Source organism: Pelodiscus sinensis, chromosome 3 (genome assembly GCF_049634645.1).
Source record: "Pelodiscus sinensis isolate JC-2024 chromosome 3, ASM4963464v1, whole genome shotgun sequence".
NCBI classification, from domain to species: Eukaryota; Metazoa; Chordata; order Testudines; family Trionychidae; genus Pelodiscus; species Pelodiscus sinensis.
The window spans coordinates 155,545,679-155,569,243 of NC_134713.1; the positions used below are offsets into that span (position 1 = coordinate 155,545,679).

The following is a 23,565-nucleotide window of genomic DNA, read 5'->3' on the forward strand; positions in this document are numbered from 1 at the left end:
ATATCAACAGAAGACAATTATATTGACTACCTTTTTGTTTTGGCTCCCACACGCAGCCTGCGTGTTGAGCCCCATCTAAACCCAAACCACACAGCGGGACTCAAACAATCGGATTGTGGGCCGCAAACACATGGGCTGCGTGTTGAGTAGCCCTGCTTTAGAGACAAGTGTGACAAGTTGGTTGTATGGTGCTTGTACTGAGGCCCCAGCAATGACCGGTGTTTCAGTTAAAACCATGCCAGGATGAGTCAATTAATGCCATGCCATTATTTGTTTATTATTGGTGTTATAATGCCTAGGAGCCTTATCAGCAGGGCTCACTGAACCGCGGCAAGCCCTGCTTGCCAGCCGTGCTTTCCGGCGATCTGCGTATGCACAGATCACCTGAACCCGGCTCTTCCGGGTTGCAATCTGCTCGCCACGGGCAAGTAGATTGCATTATTTGTCGAGCCCTGCTTATCAGTAAGCCAAGTAAATTAAATGCAAAGTTTAGGCACGGACACAACACTCAGTTTGACAAGTCTAGCATCAGGATTGCCAACTTAATAATGGCCCAAAACTTACCTTTATCTCCACTAGCACCATCCCTGAGGCTGTGCCCCTTCACTTTATCTTCCCTTACTTTCATCCAGGGCCCTCACATGGCAGGAGAGGACACTTCACTGGGATCCAGCCCATGCTACACCTTGTGGTATGTGTGCGGGAGGGGGGTCTGTGTTATAAGTTTGCACTGGGTCTGAAAATATTATGCTTGGGCCCTCCTTTCACCATGGTGGGCCAGGGGTTGGGGTGTAGGAGTGAATGAGAGTTCTAGCTGAGGTTGTGGGCTAGATAGAGGGGAGTCAGGGATTAGGGTTTGGGGGTGCTGGAGAGGGCTCAGAACAGCTGTGGCAGAGGGTTGGGATGATAGGAGGCATGAGGACTCCAGCTAGGAGTGTGGGCTCTGGAATGGGGCTAGAGATGACTGATTTGGGTGAGGATGGGGCTGAGGATTGTGAAGTGTAGCGGGGATACAGGCTTTGGGAGGAAGTTTGGATGCAGGAGGGGGCTCAGGGCTGGGGCAAAGGGTTGACATGGGGAAGCAAGCTCTGGGTTGGGGCCAGGGATGATGAGTTTGGGGTACAGAAGAGGCTCTAGACTAGGGCTAAGGGGTTCTGGGTACAGGAGGGGCTCAGTGTTGGTTGGTGCACAGGAAGAGTGGTGGAGTCTCGGAGGTGCTTACCTAAGATGGCTTCTGGAAGAAGGTCATCAAGTCTTTGCAACTCATAGGCACAAGGCTAGGGAGGCTCCATGCTCTGCCCCAGCACCTCCCATTGGCTGTGGTTCCCGTGCAGCCAATGGGAGCAACAAAGTTGGTGCTCAGGGCAGGGGAAGCACACAGAGGCTCCCTGCCTTCTTGTACACCTAGTAGCTGCAAGAGCCTGATGGCCTCTTCCTGGGAACCACATGGAGTCAGGGCAGGTATGGAGCCAGTCTTAGCCCTACTGAACCACCAAACAGACTTTGAACAGCATTGTTGGTTGTGCTGACTGGAGCCTCCAGGTTTCCTTGTCAACTGAGTGTTCAGGTCGAAAAGCAGATACCTGGCTACCCTACCTAGCATGACAGGTCAGTTATTTTCAACTCCCCCTTCTCTTGAAACTTTAATACAATGTTAACTTTTCTGCCTTCCACATTCTGCAGGTAGTAACATTTCTGTTTCTCTTGTTAGTTATGTTATTGAAATAACAAGATGTGCATGTGTATAGCTAATGGACAGACTTTACTCTCCTTTCTTAGTGCCTCTGGGTTACACATGCACAGTTAGTAATGCAATAAGAACCTTAACTTTAGGAATAACCTAACTCTCATGGATTTTGTTTTATTAATGTCACCACCATTAAATTTTAAAGTTATGATTTTAAATCTTATGCTAATCTCCCTCCATCCCATTGGCCCAGCTGTGGCAGCTATTAGGATTATGTGCTTTCTCCTGGAGGGAGGAAGTGAATGGGTTTGCATTGGGGTCTGGGATTCCTGGGTGGGACTGAGAAAGATGTGTGCTACTGGGATTCTGTTCTGTGCAAAGGTCCCCATCCCATCCTCATAGTCCCAGCCCCTTCCTGGGGCCCTATTCAGAGCAGGACTGATATCTGAAAGGTGAGGGATTTCTCCCTGCCTCATCCCAAACGTTAGGCCAGGCTTCCCTTCCCAGGGGTCACCACCTCACTGCTGCCTGCAGCAGCCCTTGCAGGTCTAGGGAGGGAAGTGAAGACTACATTTCCCAGCATGCCGCGGGGTGAGCTCCGAGGGGCGGGCATGTACAGCTTGAGACGGTGAACGGGGGAGGAGGAAGAGAGCCGGAAACTGCAGTGTACGGTGGCCGGGAGGCAGGGCGGCGCTGGTGGCATGGAGTCCGTTGTGTTCATCTTCTCGCTCATTGATTGCTGCGCTCTGATCTTCCTCTCCGTGTATTTCGTATCCTGCGGGAGAGGGGGCCAGGCCGGGCCGGGGAGACTCACGGGGGGGCGGTAGCGGGGCGGGCAGGCGGCAACACGGGGAATTGGGGGCTGGGCCGGAGTGGGAGGCTGTACGGTGGGGACCACCGGGGAAGTGTCCCGGGTCGGAGGAGAGGGGAGGAGTTGGCATGAGGGGGTGGGGGCGGGTATGGTACCCAGCGATGGTGATTGGCAGCAGGGGGTTGGAAGATGCGTCCGTCCGGATTCTGCGGCCCGGGTACACGTTTAAGCCACAAGGCCTGATTTCATTCACAAGCTGTTTTAAAAGTTAGGAAAGCACTTCTGTGGCTACTGGCTTTTGTCAAATCCTATTTGTTGCAAAATCTCATTTGGGACCTAAATTTCCTCTCCAGTATTGTTAGTTTCTGTTAATTGGATTAATACTAAGATTGAAAATCACACTTGTGAATTTCTCTGTATTTGGGGGAATTTTTTTGTTGGTAGTTTACATAGGATCTTTCATCTGTGTCTCACTGATGGGTCTCTGCTTTAGCTGGAGAATGAAGAACAATTGGTTAAGGATTAAAAAAAATCTGTACAATAAATATGGAGGTTCCTTTGTCATAAACATTTCATCATGGTAACAATCACAATCTGATGCACCTTCTTGGATTATCATTAACAGTTATGTCACATGTGTTGCATCATGATAAAATTGGAACAGAATCCAAAAGGGGCTAAAAAGGAAGTTGGAGAATGTTGCTAGGACTCGAGATGGCTGGAGAGGAATAGGCTGTTTCATGAAAACATTTCTATAACACAGAAAACCTGTAAAAACATGGCTTAGTAATGAGTGTGCAGTATCCAATTCTCTAAATAGAAAATTTCAGTTCATTACTATATGTGGCTTACACTTAGGCTACGTCTACACTGCAGGCTTTTTGCGCAAGAACAAGTGTTCTTGCACAAAAACTTGCCGGGTGTCTACACTGCACGCGTGTTCTTGGGCAAGTAACTTTACAGTACAATGTTGGAAAAGGGTTTCTTCCAGAAGAGTTATTCCTCCCATACGAGGAATAAGCCCTCTTGCGCAAGAGCTCTTCCACAAGAAGGCAGTGTAGACAGGCAACATGATTTTCTTGTGCAAGAAACCCCTATGGCTAAAATGGCCATCAGAGCTTTCTTGCGCAAGAGAGCATCCATGCTGTCATGATGCTCTTGGCAGTGTGGTCACGCTCTTGTGGAAGACCTTTTGCACAAGAACTCTTGCACAAAACAATTCTTGCGCAAGAAGCCTGCAGTGTAGACGTAGCCTTATAGTCCACATAAGGAAAAACACACTTATTAGGTAGTTGAGTTGACTAGTTGGATTTCCCCCCCCCCTTGCTGCCTCTGTATCAGAGGCAGCAGTTGGCAGGGGAGGGACGGGGAGGGGCGTCTGCTCCAGCAGAAGCCCCTGTCAATAAGGGGTCCCAGCAGGGAGTTGGCACCCTCCACTGACGGGCCACTAAACTGCAGCAGTTCCTGTCTGCAGGGAGTCCCAGTGGAGAGTTGGGGACCTCCCCCAGGGGGTAGACTGCCCAACTCCTATTGCCTTTTTTAAATTGCAGAGGCACAGCAGGTTTTGATCCCTGCTACTGAGCCAGCTGCCTATCAACTACTCCATTTAGTAAATAACCTCATTTTAACACCCCTAGTTTTTTTCCACATAGTTCATGTTATAGTGATCTGTATGGTCTTGATCTTTCTGGCAGGAGAGGGGTGCAAAAGTATTTTTTAAATCTCAGAAACTTCTAAAAGTTTGGATTAAGAAAGTTTCTCAATGTCCTGTGGATTCTAGAGATGTTTTATTCTGTTGGAAATGTATTCTTGTTGTTAATGTGCCACTAGTTCCTGGTAGAATTACAAAGGTTTCACCTTGCACAGGGTTTCTCTAATTGCCCTTGTTGTTTTATGACATTGTTAGGATACAAAGGGCACTGAGTCTTTATAAAAATCTTCTCTAGTTTCATCATGACACACAAAAGATGGCCAGGGTTTTGTTTCTAAAATAAATCAAAACCAGAAAGCCTTAAAATCAGGAATATCAAGGGTCTTGTTTTTGCTAGAAAACTTGGAATTTGAACTTTCATACACTTCATTAGGGGAGGAATGGGGAGTAAGTCTTCCTTTAAAGAGAATTTTTTGAACTAAAATCCTTTCTTTTGGAATCTGTTTCTTGTGATAGAATCCCACTTCTCCAGATGAACATAGAGAACCCTAATATTGTTGCTAGTGTATTTTTAAAAGGTAGAAGTAATGTTTTTAAACCTTTCTGGTGACTTTGTGTGTAATAAAGAAAAAAGTGTACATTTTTCCTTCACAGATTACCTTTTAGTTCTGATATTAAAACACCTCTTATTTTTTCTTGAAGTAATGTAATGATTATAGTCTGGTGATGGACAATTTTTGAAGTGTATCTGGGCACTAGTTATAAAATAAACATCAGTTTGCATTTTTCTAGCAATTTGCATTTGGGGATCTCAAAGCACTCTAAGATGCCAACATATAATTTACAACGGTTCTGTCTGATGGGAATATCCTTAATGAGTTAAGAAATACTGTATTTACAGCTAAGAATTACTGTTTCCAACAAAAGCATCTGAACCTAGTCTAAATTCTATTGATGTCTGAAGGACCAGTTGTAAAAATAAGGGTTGTAGGACAAAGCCCAGCAAAGGAAACTGCTTTGAGAAATAACCCACCTTATGGAATTCCCTAATCTGTGTTGTGTGTGTTGAATAACTTGGTCCAGAATCCTTGGTAAAAACCATTATGAGGTCACTTGTATACTGATACCACTGTATCCCAGATCTTTTCCTCACATATGTGATGCAATATTTTATTTTCTTCACTACAATCGATGTAATTTACCTCAAATGTGAAAGTGTGCTGTAACAGAAAAGGGCTTTAAAAGTGTCCCAATTAAAGCCTTACTTTGCTCTGTCCTATAGTGAATATGCGCATAATTACTCTGAGAATTTAAATTCTGTATGACAAAAAATGTTCCTTATCTTGAACTTCAGATAATAACACTATCAGATTTGGAATGTGACTATATTAATGCAAGGTCTTGCTGCTCAAAACTAAATAAAGTAAGAAATCTTCTTTTGCATTTAATTTCATAAAACTCAGTATATCCTATGTGGAAACAATAAGAAGTGTTATGTATTTTTGAATGGTGTTGGTTGTTTTTCTTCTCTCACACATTTCCTTCATCGGAGTTCCTAGAAAGTCTTTTAGGATGACGAACAGCATTTCCCGCCTTCATGATGCTTTTAGGCAGCCCATAGATTGGCTCCATACCTGCATCTTAGACAGCCCCCTGCTTAGAATCTCTAAATTCTCTTCTTCTGTCCCTGGGCATGAGGCAGAACAAGAATTTCTGGTTGTGACACGGTTATTGTGATCTTTCTAAAGCTCTTTATTTACTTTATCAGCAATCTGGCTATTATTCCTGGCCTTTTTTGACCAAAAGTGTTCTCAGGCCTTGTCTACATGAGAAATTGTATAATTTTAAATACTATACATCTGCTTAGAGACTGATTTATGTGGACACACGGACACACTTATTTTGGTTTTGAGTGGCATAAATATTAGACATGGCAGAATTAATGGGTTTTCATGGAGTTTTGTGTGAAATTCAACAGATATTGATTATTATTATTTAATCTTTTTTGGTTTGTATCTATTTGTGAAACTGAAAATTTCAAATGGGGATCCAGCATACTTTCCATGTGGCCATGGGTTGATGATAGTGGGGTTACTTTTCTTGCTTTTGTTGGTTTTACATTGTTGAGGTCTTTACTGCAGCAAACTCAGATATACCACCTATTTTCTGACTCCTTTGTATTCTGAAAAAATCATGATTTGCAGAGAGACTGGGTCAAATTGAGCAAACACTGAGAAGTGGCTAATTGCACTGTGGCCAGGGCAGCATCAAGGGGAAAAAAAGGATTGATTTGTCAGTTTTCTGGGTTTTCAGATGGCCCCCATGTTTATGTATACTTGGTACATTTTGTTCACATTGTGTACGTTTTACTTATTCAGATGTCCTTTATTCAAAGTGATAAATAGTAATTTCTTGGGCATGCTTTTTTCTGTTTTTTACTCTACAGTGAGTAGAGAATCTGGGATAACTTTTTAAAGTTATTTCATAATAATGATAGAGGGAAATCAAACTTACTAATTTAGCTAAACGTATTTCAGATCAATTGAATATGTTTCTTTTCCCACTCTCTGACTTATTTTTTTGTATGGTCAAAGTAGTTACGATTTTTTTCCCCTAAGAATTAACTGGGTAAATGTTACATTTCTGTTGAATTGAATGGACAAATAAGTAAACTCGTAAGTGTAGGGGATCATTTTGCTGAGTAAATACATTTATGAAACTGATAAAATGTAAAATGAAGAATCTATTGAATTCCTGTAGCACTTTTCCTAAAATAGTGGGTTTGTGAGTTCATGTCCAGATTTCATTATATTCTACTTACCTAAATCCCTATGTTCTTTGATATTGATACAGAAATTAATATTCTTCACTTTCTGTCTTAAATTGTTGTGTAGTGTAGTTGTGTATAAATAGAGATTGTGTTTCATCCCAGGAGTTGATGCATTTCAGTGGAGCCGAAGCCATTCATATAATTGAGTGCTATATAGGTTCTTTCTCTCTGGCTTACCACCAAACTAACCTATACATATTAAAAAATATAAATAAAAATCTAATAGAGTAGGGAAATGTTTCCAGAAATCCTTAGACAGATGGATTTAAATTGCTTTGTTCTAAATATTTTAATCAATATTTAAATCTGCCTGCAGAAACCTTTTATTTAAATACATTTTAATCATGTTTTTAATTTAAGTTTTTGTTCCTAAAGAAAGGTGGATTCTCTTTGGTTAATAGGGATGTTAGGCCTGGTCTTATCAGTTAATCCTATCAGTTAATCATTTACACAGCTGCACACTAACATCTCTAGTCTGTATGAAGGATGTTCAGAGGCAGGTAATTCACTAATCGTATAGTCAATTAAAATTTTATCAACTACACAATTTGTTGATAGGGGAAGCCTTGTTCAGCCCCAGCTTGCACTGGGTCCAGGAACTACCCCTGCTGCAGCTGTGCAGTTTAAATGTAGTAGGAGCTGGGCTTGCTCAGTCCCAGCTTGCACTGGGTCCAGCTGTCCCTGTCAGTGGCCAGCCCAGGCCACAGTGGTCAGAGGCTGCTTTGTGGCAGGGTCCCCTGGCCCCCCCTCGCGGAGGGGGGAGCAGGTGCCACTGTGAAGATGGTGCCGGGGGAACTGGCTTATAAGCTGGCTCCCCCCAGAACTGGCTCCTGCTTCCCCCCCCCCCCCCCCGCTGCCTCTGCTACAGAGGCAGCAAAGGGGGGAGCAATAGTCGACTTGACTATTCACTTACATCCCAAGTTTGTATGTACATATTTAAACAATTATACAGCTTCAAATATGTGTATATTCACATTCTTAATTTTTAACTTTCATAATAGAAAATGGGGAGCGATGCATTTCTTATTACCTTTTTACCCCCTGCTTGTGATTTGCATCAATTTCTATATGGATGAAAATTGAAATTTAAACAAAAAATACTCAAAATAGCATTTTTTTGTAAATAAAATTAATAAAAGGTTATCTTAAATGTGCCAGAAACATAAGAAAAGTTTCAGAACATATTTTGCATCTCTAACTGATTTACTTATCAAAGGAAGTATTATCTGTAGATAGTGAATTTAAATGATTGTTTCTGATCACTACTGCACCTGTAGCTCAAAATAAGCTGTGCAATTTGAGCTATGCAAATTGTGTATCTTATTTTGAGTCAATTTCAAAATAGCTTATTTTGTAATTTGGCATTGTCTACACAGAACCAAATTTTGAAATAACCTGCTAATCCAAAACATCCCTTACTCCTCGTGGAACAAGGTTTTCAGGGACATCAGTATAGTGAGCCCATTATATATCCAAATACCGGGCACACTGTTAAGATACAACATTGCTATTTCGGGATACCTCTGGTATTCCAAAATAGCACCGCAGTGAAGACATAGCCTCTGTGTTTAAAGATTTTTAGAAGTAGTAGAGTTCATCCTCTTTCACCTAATTTTCATCTATATATTGTAAGAGGAAAATAAGCTTTCCTGCTTTTTCTACTTCCAAGTGGTTTGTCAACTTTTCAATGAAATATTTACTGAAATGAACTATTTGAGAAAACTGAAGAAAACATTCTGCACTGCAGAAGAAGTTAATACTGTCAAAAGCTGGGTTAGCAGGCTTAATCGCTGACTTTCACCAGTTCAGTATTTTGATTTTCTTTAAAACTTTGGCAGCAAACATAGGGTATGTCTACACTTGCACCCTCTTTCGAGAGAGGGCTGCCAATGCAGCTGAGTGAAATTGCAAATGAAGCGTGGATTTGAATTTCCCATGCTTCATTTTCATAATCGCGGACCCTGCTATTTCCAAATACCCTATTTCGAAATAACAAACGCTGTGTAGACATGGTTATGTTGAAAGAAACCCCTTCTTTTGAAATGATCTTTACTCCTCAAAAAATGAGGTTTACCGGTTATTTCGAAAGAAGCGGTTTCTTTCAAAATAACCGCATCTACACAGGGTTTATTTCAAAATAGGGTATTTCAAAATAGCGGCGGTCCGCGATTATGCAAATGAAGCACGGGAAATTCAAATACGCGCTTCATTTGCAGTTTTGCTCAGCTGCATTTGCATCCCTCTCTCGAAAGAGGGTGCAAGTGCATACATACTCATAGACTGCTTAACGTTATTTAATTCTACATATAGTTTTAGTAGATTATAATAAATTTAGGCCTTCATATAGTTTGTCATCATTGCAAATTTAATTTTAAATAAATTTTTTCTTTGGGGGAAAAAAAAAGTTTGATTCTAAATAAAAATCAGATTTTAATTTTAATCCATTTTTATCCACTCTACACATGTAAGTTTTGACGTACTTTAAGTGAGGGTTGCTTTCTGTAAGGAGTACTCTCCATAAATGTTTACACTTCTGTAATTCTTTATTTGCAGTGGGTGGTCCCAGAATTGATTGGCCATACTGTTGTCACTGTGTTAATGTTTGTTTCATTGCACTGGTTCATCTTCCTCCTCAATTTACCAGTAGCAAGCTGGAATATATATAGGTAAGTGCAAAGGATTTTATTTTCTTGTCCTCTTGAAATTTTACTACTTTCAATATTTGATTTTGAAGATAAAGCCTATGTTGTGCTGGTACATTGTGAATGGATATTTCATTTTTATCCTTGAGTCATTAATTCACTGTAGGTGCTTTGAAATTGTCACAGGTCTGGCCTTTTCAAAAATTTCCCATGTAGACTAAGATGATTGACCTCCAGCACTTTTAGCTGAAATTGCAGCAAAGTTTGACATTCTTGAGTAAAAGTTATAATGACAAAGTATCTTGACATTGTGAGGCAGCCTGAAGTTTTCAAGGATTTTATGGCTTGAGCTTTTGAAATTAGTATGTTTCCTCTTATTGCTCTGATCATGTGTCCCATGCTCACATGCTTGTTAGATTCACCTCTTTCAGGTTTCACTCCTCTCTTTAAAATCTCACCCAGAGACTGTGGTGTCGAGTATCAGAGAGGTAGCCATGTTAGTCTTAATCTGCAAAAGCGGCAAGGAGTCCTGTGGCACCTTATAGACTAACCAAAGTGTTGGAGCATGAGCTTTCTTGAGCAAAGACCCACTTGGTCAGATGCATGTAGTGGAAATTTCCAGAGGCAGGTATAAATATTCAGACCAGAGGTGTGAATAGCAAGAGAGGAGAAGCTGCTTTTTTGGTATTTACATCTCCAGATCAGCTACTAGAAGTGGGCCTCATCCTCCCTGAATGGATCCACCTCGTCATCTCTAGCCTGATTCTGGCCTGCATATTTATACTTGCCTCTGGAAATTTCCACTACATGCATCTGACGAAGTGGGTCTTTGTCCACGAAAGCTTATGCTCCAACACTTCGGTTAGTCTATAAGGTGCCACAGGACTCCTCGCCGCTTGTGTAAAGACAGTTCATGTACTGCTGTTGTAACTATGTGAGTATAGCACTACAACTGCTGTTGTGGATGTTGTTGTACTGGTATTTACAGGCACAAGTTACACTGCTATCCCCTTCACTCACCTCGTCCTCCGAGACCCTATACCCCCAGCCTGCTCCTGCCCCTTCCCCCCTGGCCAGGCACCTACCCCCAGCCTGCTCCTGTACCCTGCCATCCGAGACAGGGGGGTTGGTAAGCATAGTGAGCAGGGGACGCAGCTCCGTAGTTACTCTTAAAATGTCTTTGTGTTCCTTCTCTGCATGTTTCAGTAAGATTTGTTTTTAATACTGATACTAAAATTATGATAACGAATAGCTTTGTTTTAAATCTTTCAGGTTTGTTATGGTGCCAAGTGGGAACATGGGGGTGTTTGACCCCACAGAGATCCACAATAGAGGACAATTGAAATCGCACATGAAGGAAGCCATGATTAAGCTAGGCTTTCACCTGCTTTGTTTCTTCATGTACCTTTACAGGTTAGTCTTAAATCTTGTGCAGCGTAAGAGCAAAGGAATTGTCATACTAATATTTCATATTTCTTTTATTCTGCCACTGTAACTGCTGATATCTGTCCTCCTCCTGCATCCTATTTAAGCTGTTTGCCCAAGCGATACCTCCTGACAGTCCTGGTTAAACATGCTCAAAATATTTCCCTTAATTAGTTTTTAATTTTTCCTTTAAAATTAACTTGATAGCCCCTTGTTCAACAAGCAGGCTTGACTCACTTCTAACTTGGATGTTGATTTATTTTGGGGGAATCAGCACTTCATACACCAGCTTCTGTCATGGTGTATTCTAGATCAGGGCTACTCAACACGTGGCTGGTCGCCCGTTTGTTTGCAGCCCGCAGGTGGAAGCCAAAACAAAAAAGTAGTCAATCTAATGGTCTTCTGTTGAGATGCGTTTTTGTAGTTAAATTCCTGGACTGTCATTGCTCATTAAAAGTGCTGTTATATGAGTGGGAAAGGGTAAATATTGCATTTTATTAATATCAGCGAACTGACTTACATGGGGCCTGTGTGTTGTATAGTCTTAATTTTTGTATTCATGCCCTTCAGAATGAAAGAAACTATTTGCATATAATTGTGGCCCTTGGCATGTGCTGTATTATTGTGGGCCCCAGGATTTCCAGAGTTGAGTAGCCCTGTTCTAGATTGTGCAGGGATGAAGGGATACTTCATATTTCTAATGTGGGAATAGGAAAGCTGCATTCTTTTGAAAACAGCTGCACACAAACTCTGAAGCTGACTTGATGTAGAGGGTATAAACAATTAATTTAATGTACACTTTAAATTTGAAGTAAAGTAAATAATAGCAGAATGTGGGCCGTAGTGGCATTTCACTTGTCTATTACTGGTATCGCTTTAGATTTTTAAAAAGTTTTAAAAATTGGATTTAATTTTAGTCATATCCAGCACAGGCCCACAGTAAGTATCTCTCCAGTTTAGCTGTAACTGTACTGGGTAGTTTCATATCTGGTTTTAGTTTTTCATATTTGGTTACAATGAAACCAATTTCCTTCCCTCTCCCAAAAGCCCACTTCTATTAATCAAGTTTTAAAGAAAACCTTTCAAAATGTAAATTTTAGGCCTAAACTCCCTGAACATCATTTTAAATGCTATCCCATGTAGAGAGAGATTGGGAATTCTGTGTACCTATGTTAATATTTTTAACCCTTACATATCTTGGAAATCTGAGCAAAGTATTCTTGTAAAGAATCTATTGCAAGTGGCATGTTGGGTGCTAAATAGATTTCACTTGCAGAATAAAAAGTGATGGTTAACAGCTATCCAGAAAAGGAGCTGCATGAGGTCCAAATTTAATAGACATGTCTCATGCAAACCTTATCACAGGATTGGCCATCTGATCACTTCAAGATCGACCATTGCATGCTGCGAGTTAATCTCTGAGAATCTTGCCTTCATAATAAAGTTGAAGGTGGCCATGATCTCTCATTTACTTAAGGAAACGAGTTGCATCCCCTCTGACTGCAAGTCTGGGACCACCTACAGTTTTATGTTGTACTAATACACTGATGACCTCTTTTGTCTTGCCACAGTATGATCTTGGCTTTGATAAATGACTGAAGTTGAAAAGGAACAGATTAATTGCCAAATTCTGAACCATCGGAATCACTCCAGTGAACAGTTGGAGCCAGAGACACTTTCAAACATACCTAGACTGGTGGTGTCATGCAGTATATTTTTTCCTCTTTGAACAAAGCTATTTTTGCTGTATTTTTAACATAAAATATTTTAAAAACCATGACACTGAGTTCCTGTAGCAGTTGATTGTTCCTTTCACATCACACTTAGTCTGTTGGATGAAGTTTTTAGATGGAACTGATCATGTAGCACAGCAGCTTGCACTCTAAAGAAGAAAGGAAAAGACAGCGTGGTTTTGCAGATCTCTGCTCTACACCAGTGGAAGGTCCAGATGTAAATTTAAGAGCAGGTTTAATACAGTTGTTCATCCAAAAGGGCCTTTTGTAAGTGCTGCCAAGATCTGCAGGCTGGTGCTGCAATGTATCTTTTACCGGCATAGATCTTTCACCTGCTTGGAGCTATTCCATGAACCAGCATCGTGAAAGTAGCCTTAAAAAAAACAACCCTGACACTATTTCCATTCTCATTTTCTGTATGGTATAAAGCCCCCACATCAAACTATCCTTATCAGTGCTTCCGGGTAAACTTCTGGACCAACATAAACATTGTGATTATCTTTTGCCTTTATGCTCTTGCTACACCATACATTGCTCCTGAACGAGTCTCCACGCGTAGCCCAATCGATGCATTATGGCAAAGGATAGGGAGTATGGCAGAAGCTATAATAAAGCTAAGTGACCTCTCAGTCTTATCCAGGACTTAGAAATAGCAATGTCTAGACAGGTGACTCAGGAATAAATCTGTATCAAAGAATGGTGCTCTTGAGCTACAGAACTTTGTCAGTTATTTTAATGATAGGCAGCTCTTTCTTACTGCTCCCCATCAACTAGCTGAGCTGTTTTTAAAATACTGAGTCTTCATAAGTGAAATCAAGTCTTTGCAAGACTCAGATAGGAGGGCCTAAGATGCTATCCCAGGAGCAATAATTCCTCTTCAATTTTGATACGCAAAAATTATAGTTGAAATGAGGTCTTAAACCTGATGTTAAAAGTGCTACAGATCCTTATTCTTTGAGACCAGGAGAAAAGACATTTAAATAATTGGGAAAAATCAAGCATCAGTATCTGGCCTTTAACTTTCTTGCTGGGATAGCCTTGGTCTTTTATTTGAGAACAATAAACTTGCCATGTTTAGCCACTAGTTGTTCCAAAATCCAAACCAATTATGCATTACAAAGTACTGCACTGTTGCCATGTTTATGTGCCAATAATATGCTTTGTACAGCATGAGAGCCAAAATAGAGATGGTACCTGCCTTTTTAAAGAACTGACACTTTCTCAATAGATACTGCAGTGTGAGGATGTTGCAAGGAAGTCCAGAAAACAAGGGTTGTGGTTTAAAAAACAAACGCAAGTGAGTCCTAGGAGTAATCACAAAAGGAATGGGCATTAGGGCACAGTAACAATACTCTCTCTCTACTGCTGCCTAGCTTACTACCTATGCGAAGGCAAATTGCTCCTGTGTTGCAGCACTGTGTACTTTGTAGTCAATGGGATATGCTACAATCTTAAAAATAATAGCATGATCTTCAGTAGCAGTAGAAAAGTTAAGCAAGATGTCCAGCATGCTGTATGCACTGTCAATCCATTCTGCACTTCCAGCTGCTGTCATGAAATGTGCACCTGACTAAGGAAGGATTGTCATTAGCTGCAGAGGAAACAGGATGCAGAAAAATTAACAGTGCTACCAGCTACTTACCTAATACAAATAATTCAGATGTCTTCCAGAATTTGTGCCTTGTGGCTACCTGCATGAAAAGTCATAGCTTCTAATTTGCAGTCAAAAGGCCAGTTAACTCTCTCACTTTTCTGTGTCACTTTCTACCACCTTACCCACTGTTCATCACTAGTTATTGCTGCTCACTAACTTAGGCAAGAAAACTGAAATATTTATGAGTGGGGGAGAGGTGCAAATTACAGAGAGATGGAGGTTAAGTAGCACAGTAAAAGCAGCTGCCTGTCCAGTGTAGCTTTTTGCTAAGGAGGCTGGGTCAAATTTGCTTTTTGTTTTATTATGGTTGCAATGTGTAGAAAATGATAAAAGCACAGATGAATGGAGTCCGGTGCTGTTTGTGTTATGACAGCCTATTGCGAAAGTACAACCTACTTGGGGTAGTCCACTAGCTTTAGGGAACCAAGAGGTATCCTTTAACACCACATTTGCACTGCAACTTTTAGAGTTTGGGATGTCACAACGATGCATGCTGATCTAGGTAGGGGCTTTTCCCTATACAGAAAGTGAGAATGGAAATAGCCTTAAAACAGACCGTATACTATTTTCACAACACTGGTTTATGGGGATGGACAGCTGCCTCCTTGGCTAGATCAATGAGTAAATAAACAACATGGCTGAGTCTAGACTGGCAAGTTTTTCTGCAAAAGCAGCTGCTTTTACGGAAAAACTTGCCAGCTGTCTACACTGGCTGCTTAAATTTCCACAAGAACACTGACGATCTCATGTAAGATTGTCAGTGTTCTTGTGGAAATACTATGCTGCTCCTGTTCGGGCAAAAGCCTTCTTGCGCAAATGCTTTTGCACAAGAGGGCCAGTGTAGACAACGCGGTATTGTTATGCGCAAAAAAGCCCCGATCGCGAAAATGGTAATCAGGGCTTTCTTGCGCAAAACCGCGTCTAGATTGGCACAGACGCTTTTACGCAAAAAGTGCTTTTCCGTGCCAATCTAGACGCTCTTTTCCGCAAATGCTTTTAACAGAAAACTTTTCTGTTAAAAGCATTTGCGGAAACTCATGCCAGTCTAGACGTAGCCCATAGGTAACTAGATCCTGAGCCAAACAGTAGCTTGGGAGTAGAAGCAATGAAAAGGGTACTATTAAGATATGCTCTCCATTACCCAAGACTTAAGCTGAAAAGATCATGTTTTGTGTAGAGAGTCCAACAGTTCATTGCAACTCCATGTTCCAATTACTGGCTCCCTCTGCCTTCTAGATATGCACAGTTTTTGGGGGTCAAGTGTTCACTGTGGGTTGTGTTCAGAACAAAAATAAAATCATTTTTTCTGTGAGGTGGTCTTTGTGTAGTCCAGTAGCTTCAAGGAACCAAGTAGTATCCTTTCACACCAGATTTGCACTGCAACTCTAGAATTTGGAACGTCACAAGACACATGCTGAGAACTCAGGCAGTAATAAGCTTAGCATTTGAAATTCGTAGCCTATTTCTATGCTAAATGGATGCTTCTCATTGTATTAGCCTATATGTCTGACCCTATTTTCCTGAAACAATGACATGTATGAGACTTCTGCTCACTTCTTGCCCCAGTCCCTTTATCCAAAAGTATTTTGTCAATATGAAGGTCAGCAGTCAGAAAACATTCTGTTGAAGCTCTTAAAGGGCAAGATGTTGATGGTCCAAATGGTGGTAGAATTAATGCTGACAGTCTACTGCAGCACCCGAACCATTACTAGCACTGACAGCAGACTTGCTTGAAATTGGCAGTAGAGATAAGGCCTAAGAGTGGCAAACAGATGTAGCTGATGGCTGTAAGGGAAAAGTCTAGTACATACAAAGGGAAGTTTGCTGTAGCCAAACATGCCTCAGTTTATAGTTTTTAAACAGTAATTTGTGTACAGAAGTGAAATGATTTTCTAATGGGTATTTAACAAAATTCCAGACAGAAGCAAAGTAAGGAACAGCAAAGGTAAGTACCAGGGCCAAGGGTAGATATTATGGCATCTACTTTTAATAAATATTTCCAAACCCCCAGCATTCTAATAGTTACGTGGTACTGCTCATGGCAGTGACTAAGTTTAAAGTAATCCACTTATGTAAAAGCATAGCTTGAAAAGAATGTCTAATGTCACAGGAATAAGAGGATCAGTGGCTATATCTGCACTACAGCTGGAAGTGAGGCTATGTCTAGACTATGGGGTTGAAAAACTGCTGCATCCAGGGAACACCTCTGCTCTTCTGCTTATTTTTGTGGAAGAGCAGATGCACTCTTTCGGAAGCTCTCTCCTCTCACGAGGAAGAAGGGCTCTTCTAAAAGAGGTTTTATTCCTGAAATTTGGCCCACTGTACTCCATTCAGGTACATAGCTTGTTCCCTCTGAGTGCCTGTGAAACTGTGCACAAGAAAATGAAGGGCTGCTTTCCTGAGTAGTGTTACATGCAGGTGTCTGGACCCTGGAGAACAAACATGTAAGATGGAGTGGTGGGAAAATAAGGGCTGGGTGGGAAGGATAGTGGCATGAGAAATAGGGGAAGGAGGAATTTGGGATATGCGACCAGCCCCAGCTCTGTAGCTGTTGTGGAGGGGGAGTTTCAATGCTAGCCTCAAGTGGGACTATCCAAGTTGTTGGGAAATACTTAGTCAAAAAAAGTTTAGTATCTCTGCACAGCATTACTTGGCAGTTCAGTGCAGCAGCACCCTGCTGTGTGAGGTGCTATGCAAAATAAAACTCTTCCCCTTTAGCATTTACACTCTGGATTATTGCCCTCTCATATGAATCCCAAGGATTTGTCAGTCAGTGCTTGTACTGTGTATTTTAAGTGCACACCTTCATAGACTGTAGAGAAGCACAGACTAAAATGCAAGAGAGTAAAGTGCTGTAAATGTTTGATATATATTTGCATCTAAGTAAAACTATTTGGAAAAGTATTCAGTAAAAATGCTCAAATATTAAAGTTCTATTTTAATCATCAAATCAAAGGTGAAATGCACAGCCAATTGACAGCCTGTTAGGAAATTAAGAAGTGTTCAGTCCAGTTATTCATTCTGTTTATTGAACTGAAGAAAGGGAATACAAACATTTCTGTTAAGTGCTGTGCACTGACATGGAAAAAGTGTACTTTTAAAAAAACCCTAATAAAAGCAAATCAGAAGTTATGTAATTCCAATTTAACAATTTTCTTTTTAAAGATATGTTTAAAATACACTTAATAAAAAAATTAACAAAGGGTGTTCTGTAAATTAGTAAAACAAGTGAAAATAAATATGAGACCCAACATTCTTATATTTTAATGTAATATAGCAAAGAAATTTAAACTACTTAATATAATCCAAGAGGACAGTAACAAAAAAATCCAGAAAGTTTAAGAACGCAATCCTTTGAAACATTTAATATCAGTCCATAGCAAATAGTCATTACATACCAAAAGCTCTAAGTGTTAACTAGTTCCACCACAACTCCATATAAATCTTGACAATTTAGAAATCTTGAGATCAACAGTAAAGTTCTTTTCGTGATCTCTACAGCTTGGTTTGTAAGTACATACATGCTTTGATAATCCATTTTGTCCCATACATTTTCAAGGAGCCAATAACTTTTTTCCATCTGTGCCTAAAAATGTTAAGATTCAAATCTAGCACATTACCCTAACAATTAAAAATGTTGAAGTGAAAGATGGGGCACACTGAATTTCCGATTTATAAAAATATACTGATATTAACTGATGTCTGTAGTCAGAGGACACCTCACATACACACAACGTGACAAAAAATGTAATAGAACATGACCAGTACCTAGAACACTTGGTTCCATGTCTATAACACACACTCACTCTCTCATATCACATGGGAAAACATTCATACTTAGCTGTATTACTGAACCCAGGTAAATCTGGCTTAGACAGGAAATGGAGTTATAGTTTGTTTTCAGCAACTAGAGGCAGCTACTGCAGCAGTTCAACAACACTGCACAATTCAATGAAATCCACCCTGGTTTTAAAAAAAGTGTACAACAGTTAATAAAGTTTTGCTAACTGCCTTTAAAATTAGCAGTTCTTCCTATAAGGTAACTGAAAATGGATGTGAGCCCATGTTGTGTATTTTTAAAGCTATCTATAGGATTTGCTGCTCCTTTTTATAGCAATTGTTTCAAATTAATTGAGACAACTTATTGTTCTGGGGAGATGAACAAGAGTCTGAGGGTCTTCTCTCCTCTGGTTGTTCCTCACATTATCAGCCAACAAAGCTGGCTTTGTTGTATGCGGATTCCCCCATCTTTCTGCATATAAATCTACTCAACATGGACTGAGTGTGTCATTTCTACCTTCTAGAAAGCAATATCTTAATAAACAATTTTATTTGGATTGGGAACATTATTTATTGGTGTGGTGGGAGGTCACTAGACACAAATACTGCCAATAATGAATTCACTGCATTAAACATTACCTGCTTGCAGCCAGGATAAGAAGCTACGACACGTGTTGGATAGTTTTCTAGCTTTAATCTTTGCACTAGTTTTAAAATTAGGGTCACTTTTTATATTTGAAAAATTTGAGTAAGGGAATTGGACACATTTTTCAGAAGAGAGATTTAGAACAGCAGCTTATTACTCCCTCCCCTTTGTGTTCCATCATCTCTCTCTCTGTCTCAAAAACACCCCCCCCCCCCAAAAAAACCCACCACACTACCTACCTGAACAATGCAGGTATATTCAGATAACCTATTAAGCATAATTCATAAAAAGATTTACCTTGCTGATAATCAGTAGCTATTATGAATATCTGAATTACCAGCTACAAAATTTTTTAAAAAAAACCCCATGTTTACAGCATGTTCCCCCAGAAGTATTGCATCAGTTACTAGAAATAACTGATCGCTGGGGATAAATATGACTCTTATTTGCTCCAACCAATAGATCCCAGCCTAGGAACATTTTTAAGCACATGGAAATTAACACATAGCAGATGACTCTTTTTCCACAGCTAAAGTCTCATTTTTGGTCTATGGGCAAAAAGTATTGGTACTTTTCAAACCATACATTATGACTATGTGGTAGCATGTTAGAAATAGTTTAGGCTGTTCTTTTATTTTTTAAAGTTTAGAGTCCAGGACAGTAGTCAGAATCATCATTCACTGCCTGTAAGTCTACAGATGATCTTGCTGTCAGATTAAGTACCATAAAATCTTTGTTTTGCCAGTCCCACCTTTCTATTGGTCTCTGCATATTATGTGTAAGCTGCAGGCACAATGTATATAGCAAACTTGGTAAAACTGAAGTGATTCATTCCACCTTGCTGGGAAGGCTTTTGTTACCATCTACATTGCATAGGTGCATTTATTAATAAATAAAAGTGGCAGTCTCAAAATGTGCTTCTGACTAATCCCATTTCAAGGTGTTTACCATATATACATTAGGAATGTACTCTAAAGTCCAGAAGCTCTTGGATTTGAAGGTTGCGGGGGGAAAGAGGGGAGACCAGTATTTTGACAAGATAAATTGTCATCACATCTCAGTGAAAAAGAAGGTGCTGACTGAAGTGTGCTCTAATGTACCTTGTACTAGATCCCTGCTAAAAGTTTTAGCTATAGACACTATGCTGAAAATCCTATGTAGTGTCTAAACACAAAATCAGTCTTCTGGGTATGCATTAGGGGCTTGTTTCTTTACACACACAATTCCCAGTGAAGTCAATGTTAGATCTTGGGGTGAACAGCCAGCAACAGAATGGGCTCCACATCATCTAAAAATATAAAGGGTTAAAAAAAAAAAAAAAAAAAAAAAAAAAGACAGTTACAGCACTACATGCTCTTAGTGGAGTAGAGGTTTTTATTCAAGTTTAAAGGGGAGTATAATGCTCTAAAATACTTAAAAATGCCAAATCAATAGAATGTGAAGCCTTAAATGTTATAAATAGCAGCAAAGTTGCTGTTAACAAGTGTACGCTACTTTGAAGATGTAAAGCACTGTACAAAATTTGGATATTCAACTTTTATTTAAAACCAAAATGGTTAGCCTCCCAAGACTTAAACTCAGTGTTCTTTGCTTCTCCTGCAACCTGCACTAGTACCACAGTCACCACAGAACCAAGACTATAATCTTCATGCTGTGACATGTCATTAATTATGGCAGAAGAAACTGTTGATCTCTTGACCACCTAACGCTGGAGAAAATTTTTGTTTTTGTTTTTATGGTTTGTTGGTAATCCAAAGGATCTATAGAAATATTGATTTTTAATACGAACCAGAATTCTATATTTGTTTACAATTCAATCGAAATGCTTTTAAAAATAATTTTAGGAAGCTGAAGATAAATGAACTAGATTGATGGTATTAACATTCAGTTCTTATTTCAGATAATCCTATACTTTGGTATTTTTTTAAGTCAGATTAAGGGTTGGTTTCAGAAAAAAAAATAGTGTTTAAGATTACATGCAAGTGAGAGTCAAAGAAACGAATGGCCATAATCTGTTAGAATCTCTCTTGTATTATATGCTCTGGGAGCATCCACTTGGGTCCTCCACAACCTTTAGAAAGGGTCCTGCTGTGTTCTCTCCCCCAATCCCATTAGCCAACCCAGAGTCTATTTTTCTTTGCATGAACAATGGCAAAGTTATCCCTCCACCCAACAAAGAAGGACATTAAGTACTTACTTAGTCCCAGTCGGAGTCTCATCCACCCTTTTGTTCTCATCTTTCATGATGGCCTGCCTTCTTCCCTGCTCCCTCTTTACTTCATGGCAGCTCTGATGCTACTTTCACCATCCAGTTGAGAAGAGGGAATCTAACACCATTCCATAATCAATTGTCAAATAGTGCAGAAGCACACTAGAGATACCAGGCCACCTGTTTATTCTGAGAAGCATACAGTACTTAAACTGTCTTTTTAATGGGAAATTAAAGGAACCATTCCTAAAAGTGGCAGGCTATTAACAGCACCAGCACAGAACAAGGTCCAGCAGATACATTTAAACCTGTAAACTTCAAAAATGTCTCAAAAAAAAGGTCTATTCATCTTTGTTAGTCAAACACCAAGAACAATTCTACAGTTGTACTTAAGTTGAGGGGAAAATCATCTATATGTATTGTCATTCAGATGACAAAGGTACTTATACTAAGTTTTAAATTACCAAGCAAAACAGCATTATCCTAATTTTGGATCAGAATCGTTGCAAAAGTTAAGACAAACTTGTTGCACACATTTATGTAATCTAAAAACTGACCTTTGTCCTTTTTAATCATCAGATGGTGCATTTTGATAGCTCTCACTTCTAAATAATTCTGTTTTTTATTAAGATGGAAATTTAGGTTTCTTTTAAAAGAATACTTTCTGTAGCCTGTGTAAAACTCCTTCCAGCCACTGCATTTGACCATGTCTTGCATGACACTCTGAAAGAGCATCAGTTATACTGCATTTAATGACACTGTTAAGCTGGTTTAAATTCCAAATGTATACAAATGAAGTCACTTTAATCCTATAAATAATTTATTTTTTAAAAAAATTGTGCTGTTAACCCCTTTACAGGGCAACGAGCTATGTGAAAAGTACAAAACTTTTTGTCAAGTGTGATATTGAGAGTGCTTTTGACATAGTTCACTGTTTTATCATCTGGATTTATATATACTGCGCAATGGGCAAGGCTAGAATCCATGAACCAAGCTGCAAAGATCTCAAGCTAAATAAGGCGGAGAGAGATTTAGAGAAACAAGAGAAGGAAATCCCTTCCTATCCAATGTATACTCTTCAGACTAAAGCACTCTTTCTATCAAGCCTTCTAAACTGTTAAATAAAGTTTTCCAAACAAGCATTTAAACTTCATTACACAGAAGAGCAACAAGAACGGTAACCTGCCAGACAAAAAGGCAGAAGGGAAAAAATATATATACTGAGTTCAATGGTTAGCCTGAATGTAGCACAGTTCTTCACAACCGATGGGAGGGGGTAATTCGACACGGCGTCCAACAACGTTCTAACGACGTGCTTCATCTCAACTGGTTACTATGAAGCAAGGTGGTAAATGTTTGGCCCCGATCGGGCTTCAGAAATGGTTCTTTTTTCATGACGAGCATGTCTGTCCAGCTATCAATCATGTTGTTTGCACCAAATCCCAAGCCATTTAAAATACGACTAATTTTAAGTTAAAGAGAAGTCGTCTGCTCCAAAATCACCATCAACTATCCATGCTACTGCATTCCTCTGAGCAAAGACAAGATGAAATGTAAAAGAAAGATTAAACTTGGATGATAATTTTTCAAGATGTAACAGCCTCCAACATTTGGGGGGGGGAGGGGTAACACACGTTTGATTCAGAGTAATTGTGTTTTGTGGATTTATTCTCTTCCCTGAAGGGGAGTTACTCTTTTCCAATTTATTAATACAATTAACTAAGAATTTTTTTTGCTTTTACAAAAATTCTCTCTCTCTGACTTACTGTGTAGTATTTTCCTGAAAGGAGAGCAAGGATATTTGTATTTGAAAACTTTTATTACTCAACATACATCTTAAAAATTTAGTGACAAACTGAAAATAAATCATGTGGTAGACACTGATTTAGAACAAACGTGATTTTTCCTCTAGTTGAACCTTACTGCTCTTACTCTTCAAAAGAAATCTCTCTCTAGATCTTAAAAATTGTCAGCAACAGAGCATACTAGGAAAGGATCACTAAAGAGACTGCCCTGTTGGGTAGTTCACAGAGAACAGTAAGTGAAAACAATTATAAAAATTGTTGTCTTATTTTCAGTTCCTGAAATATCAAACCACTAAACCTGCTACATTATAAAGTAAAGACAATGCGGGCTTCTTTTAAGTTTACCTCCTCCCCTATTTTTCCCCGTTAATCATAAGCATGTTTTCTTGTCAGTGGCAAATCTGCAAATCTAGGTTAGCATTCAGGTGGTGGAAAGAGAAAGGAATGCAGGATGACAGAAACTAGAGAGTATTGATTTTAGTGGAACTTGTAAAATACTGTATATTCTAAGTTACATCTAAGTATAGAGCTGATTTAGTTTGTCACATCACCAGACAGCTGTTCAGTGGCAGGTGTCCACACAAGAGGGGTCTCAGTAGAAGGGCTAGGGACTAACTAGACATGGGAATTCTCTCAGAGAAGAGATCGTGGTGGAGGAAAACTTGTAATGTACAGGCAGTAGAATTGCAATG

General features: G+C 39.7%; 2 protein-coding genes across 6 annotated transcripts in view; one reads left to right on the forward strand and one right to left on the reverse strand.

Moving 5' to 3' along the window:
* The first annotated feature begins 1,583 nt into the window (after positions 1 to 1,583).
* On the forward strand, positions 1,584 to 12,826 carry CNIH4 (cornichon family member 4). 2 transcript variants are annotated; one of them, XM_006133415.4, is made up of 5 exons: positions 2,300 to 2,457; positions 5,504 to 5,572; positions 9,533 to 9,645; positions 10,894 to 11,034; positions 12,618 to 12,826. In XM_006133415.4, the coding sequence occupies exons 1-5, from the start codon at positions 2,389 to 2,391 to the stop codon at positions 12,643 to 12,645; spliced, it is 420 nt and encodes a 139-aa protein (XP_006133477.1). In that variant the 5' UTR covers positions 2,300 to 2,388; the 3' UTR covers positions 12,646 to 12,826. The 2 variants fall into 2 exon arrangements, with proteins under 2 accessions (XP_075781389.1, XP_006133477.1); XM_075925274.1 differs by lacking the exons at positions 2,300 to 2,457; positions 5,504 to 5,572 and adding an exon at positions 1,584 to 1,608.
* A 4,614-nt stretch (positions 12,827 to 17,440) lies between these two features.
* The window catches only part of WDR26 (WD repeat domain 26), a 41,855-nt gene continuing 35,730 nt past the window's right edge, over positions 17,441 to 23,565 (reverse strand). For 3 of the 4 annotated variants that reach the window (XM_075925273.1, XM_075925270.1, XM_075925269.1), the window contains one exon: positions 17,441 to 22,599. In XM_075925273.1, coding sequence (XP_075781388.1) covers positions 22,574 to 22,599 — 26 coding nt within the window. In that variant the 3' untranslated portion in view covers positions 17,441 to 22,573. The remainder of the gene's footprint in view (positions 22,600 to 23,565) is intronic. The other variant, XR_012902948.1, reaches the window with a different exon arrangement.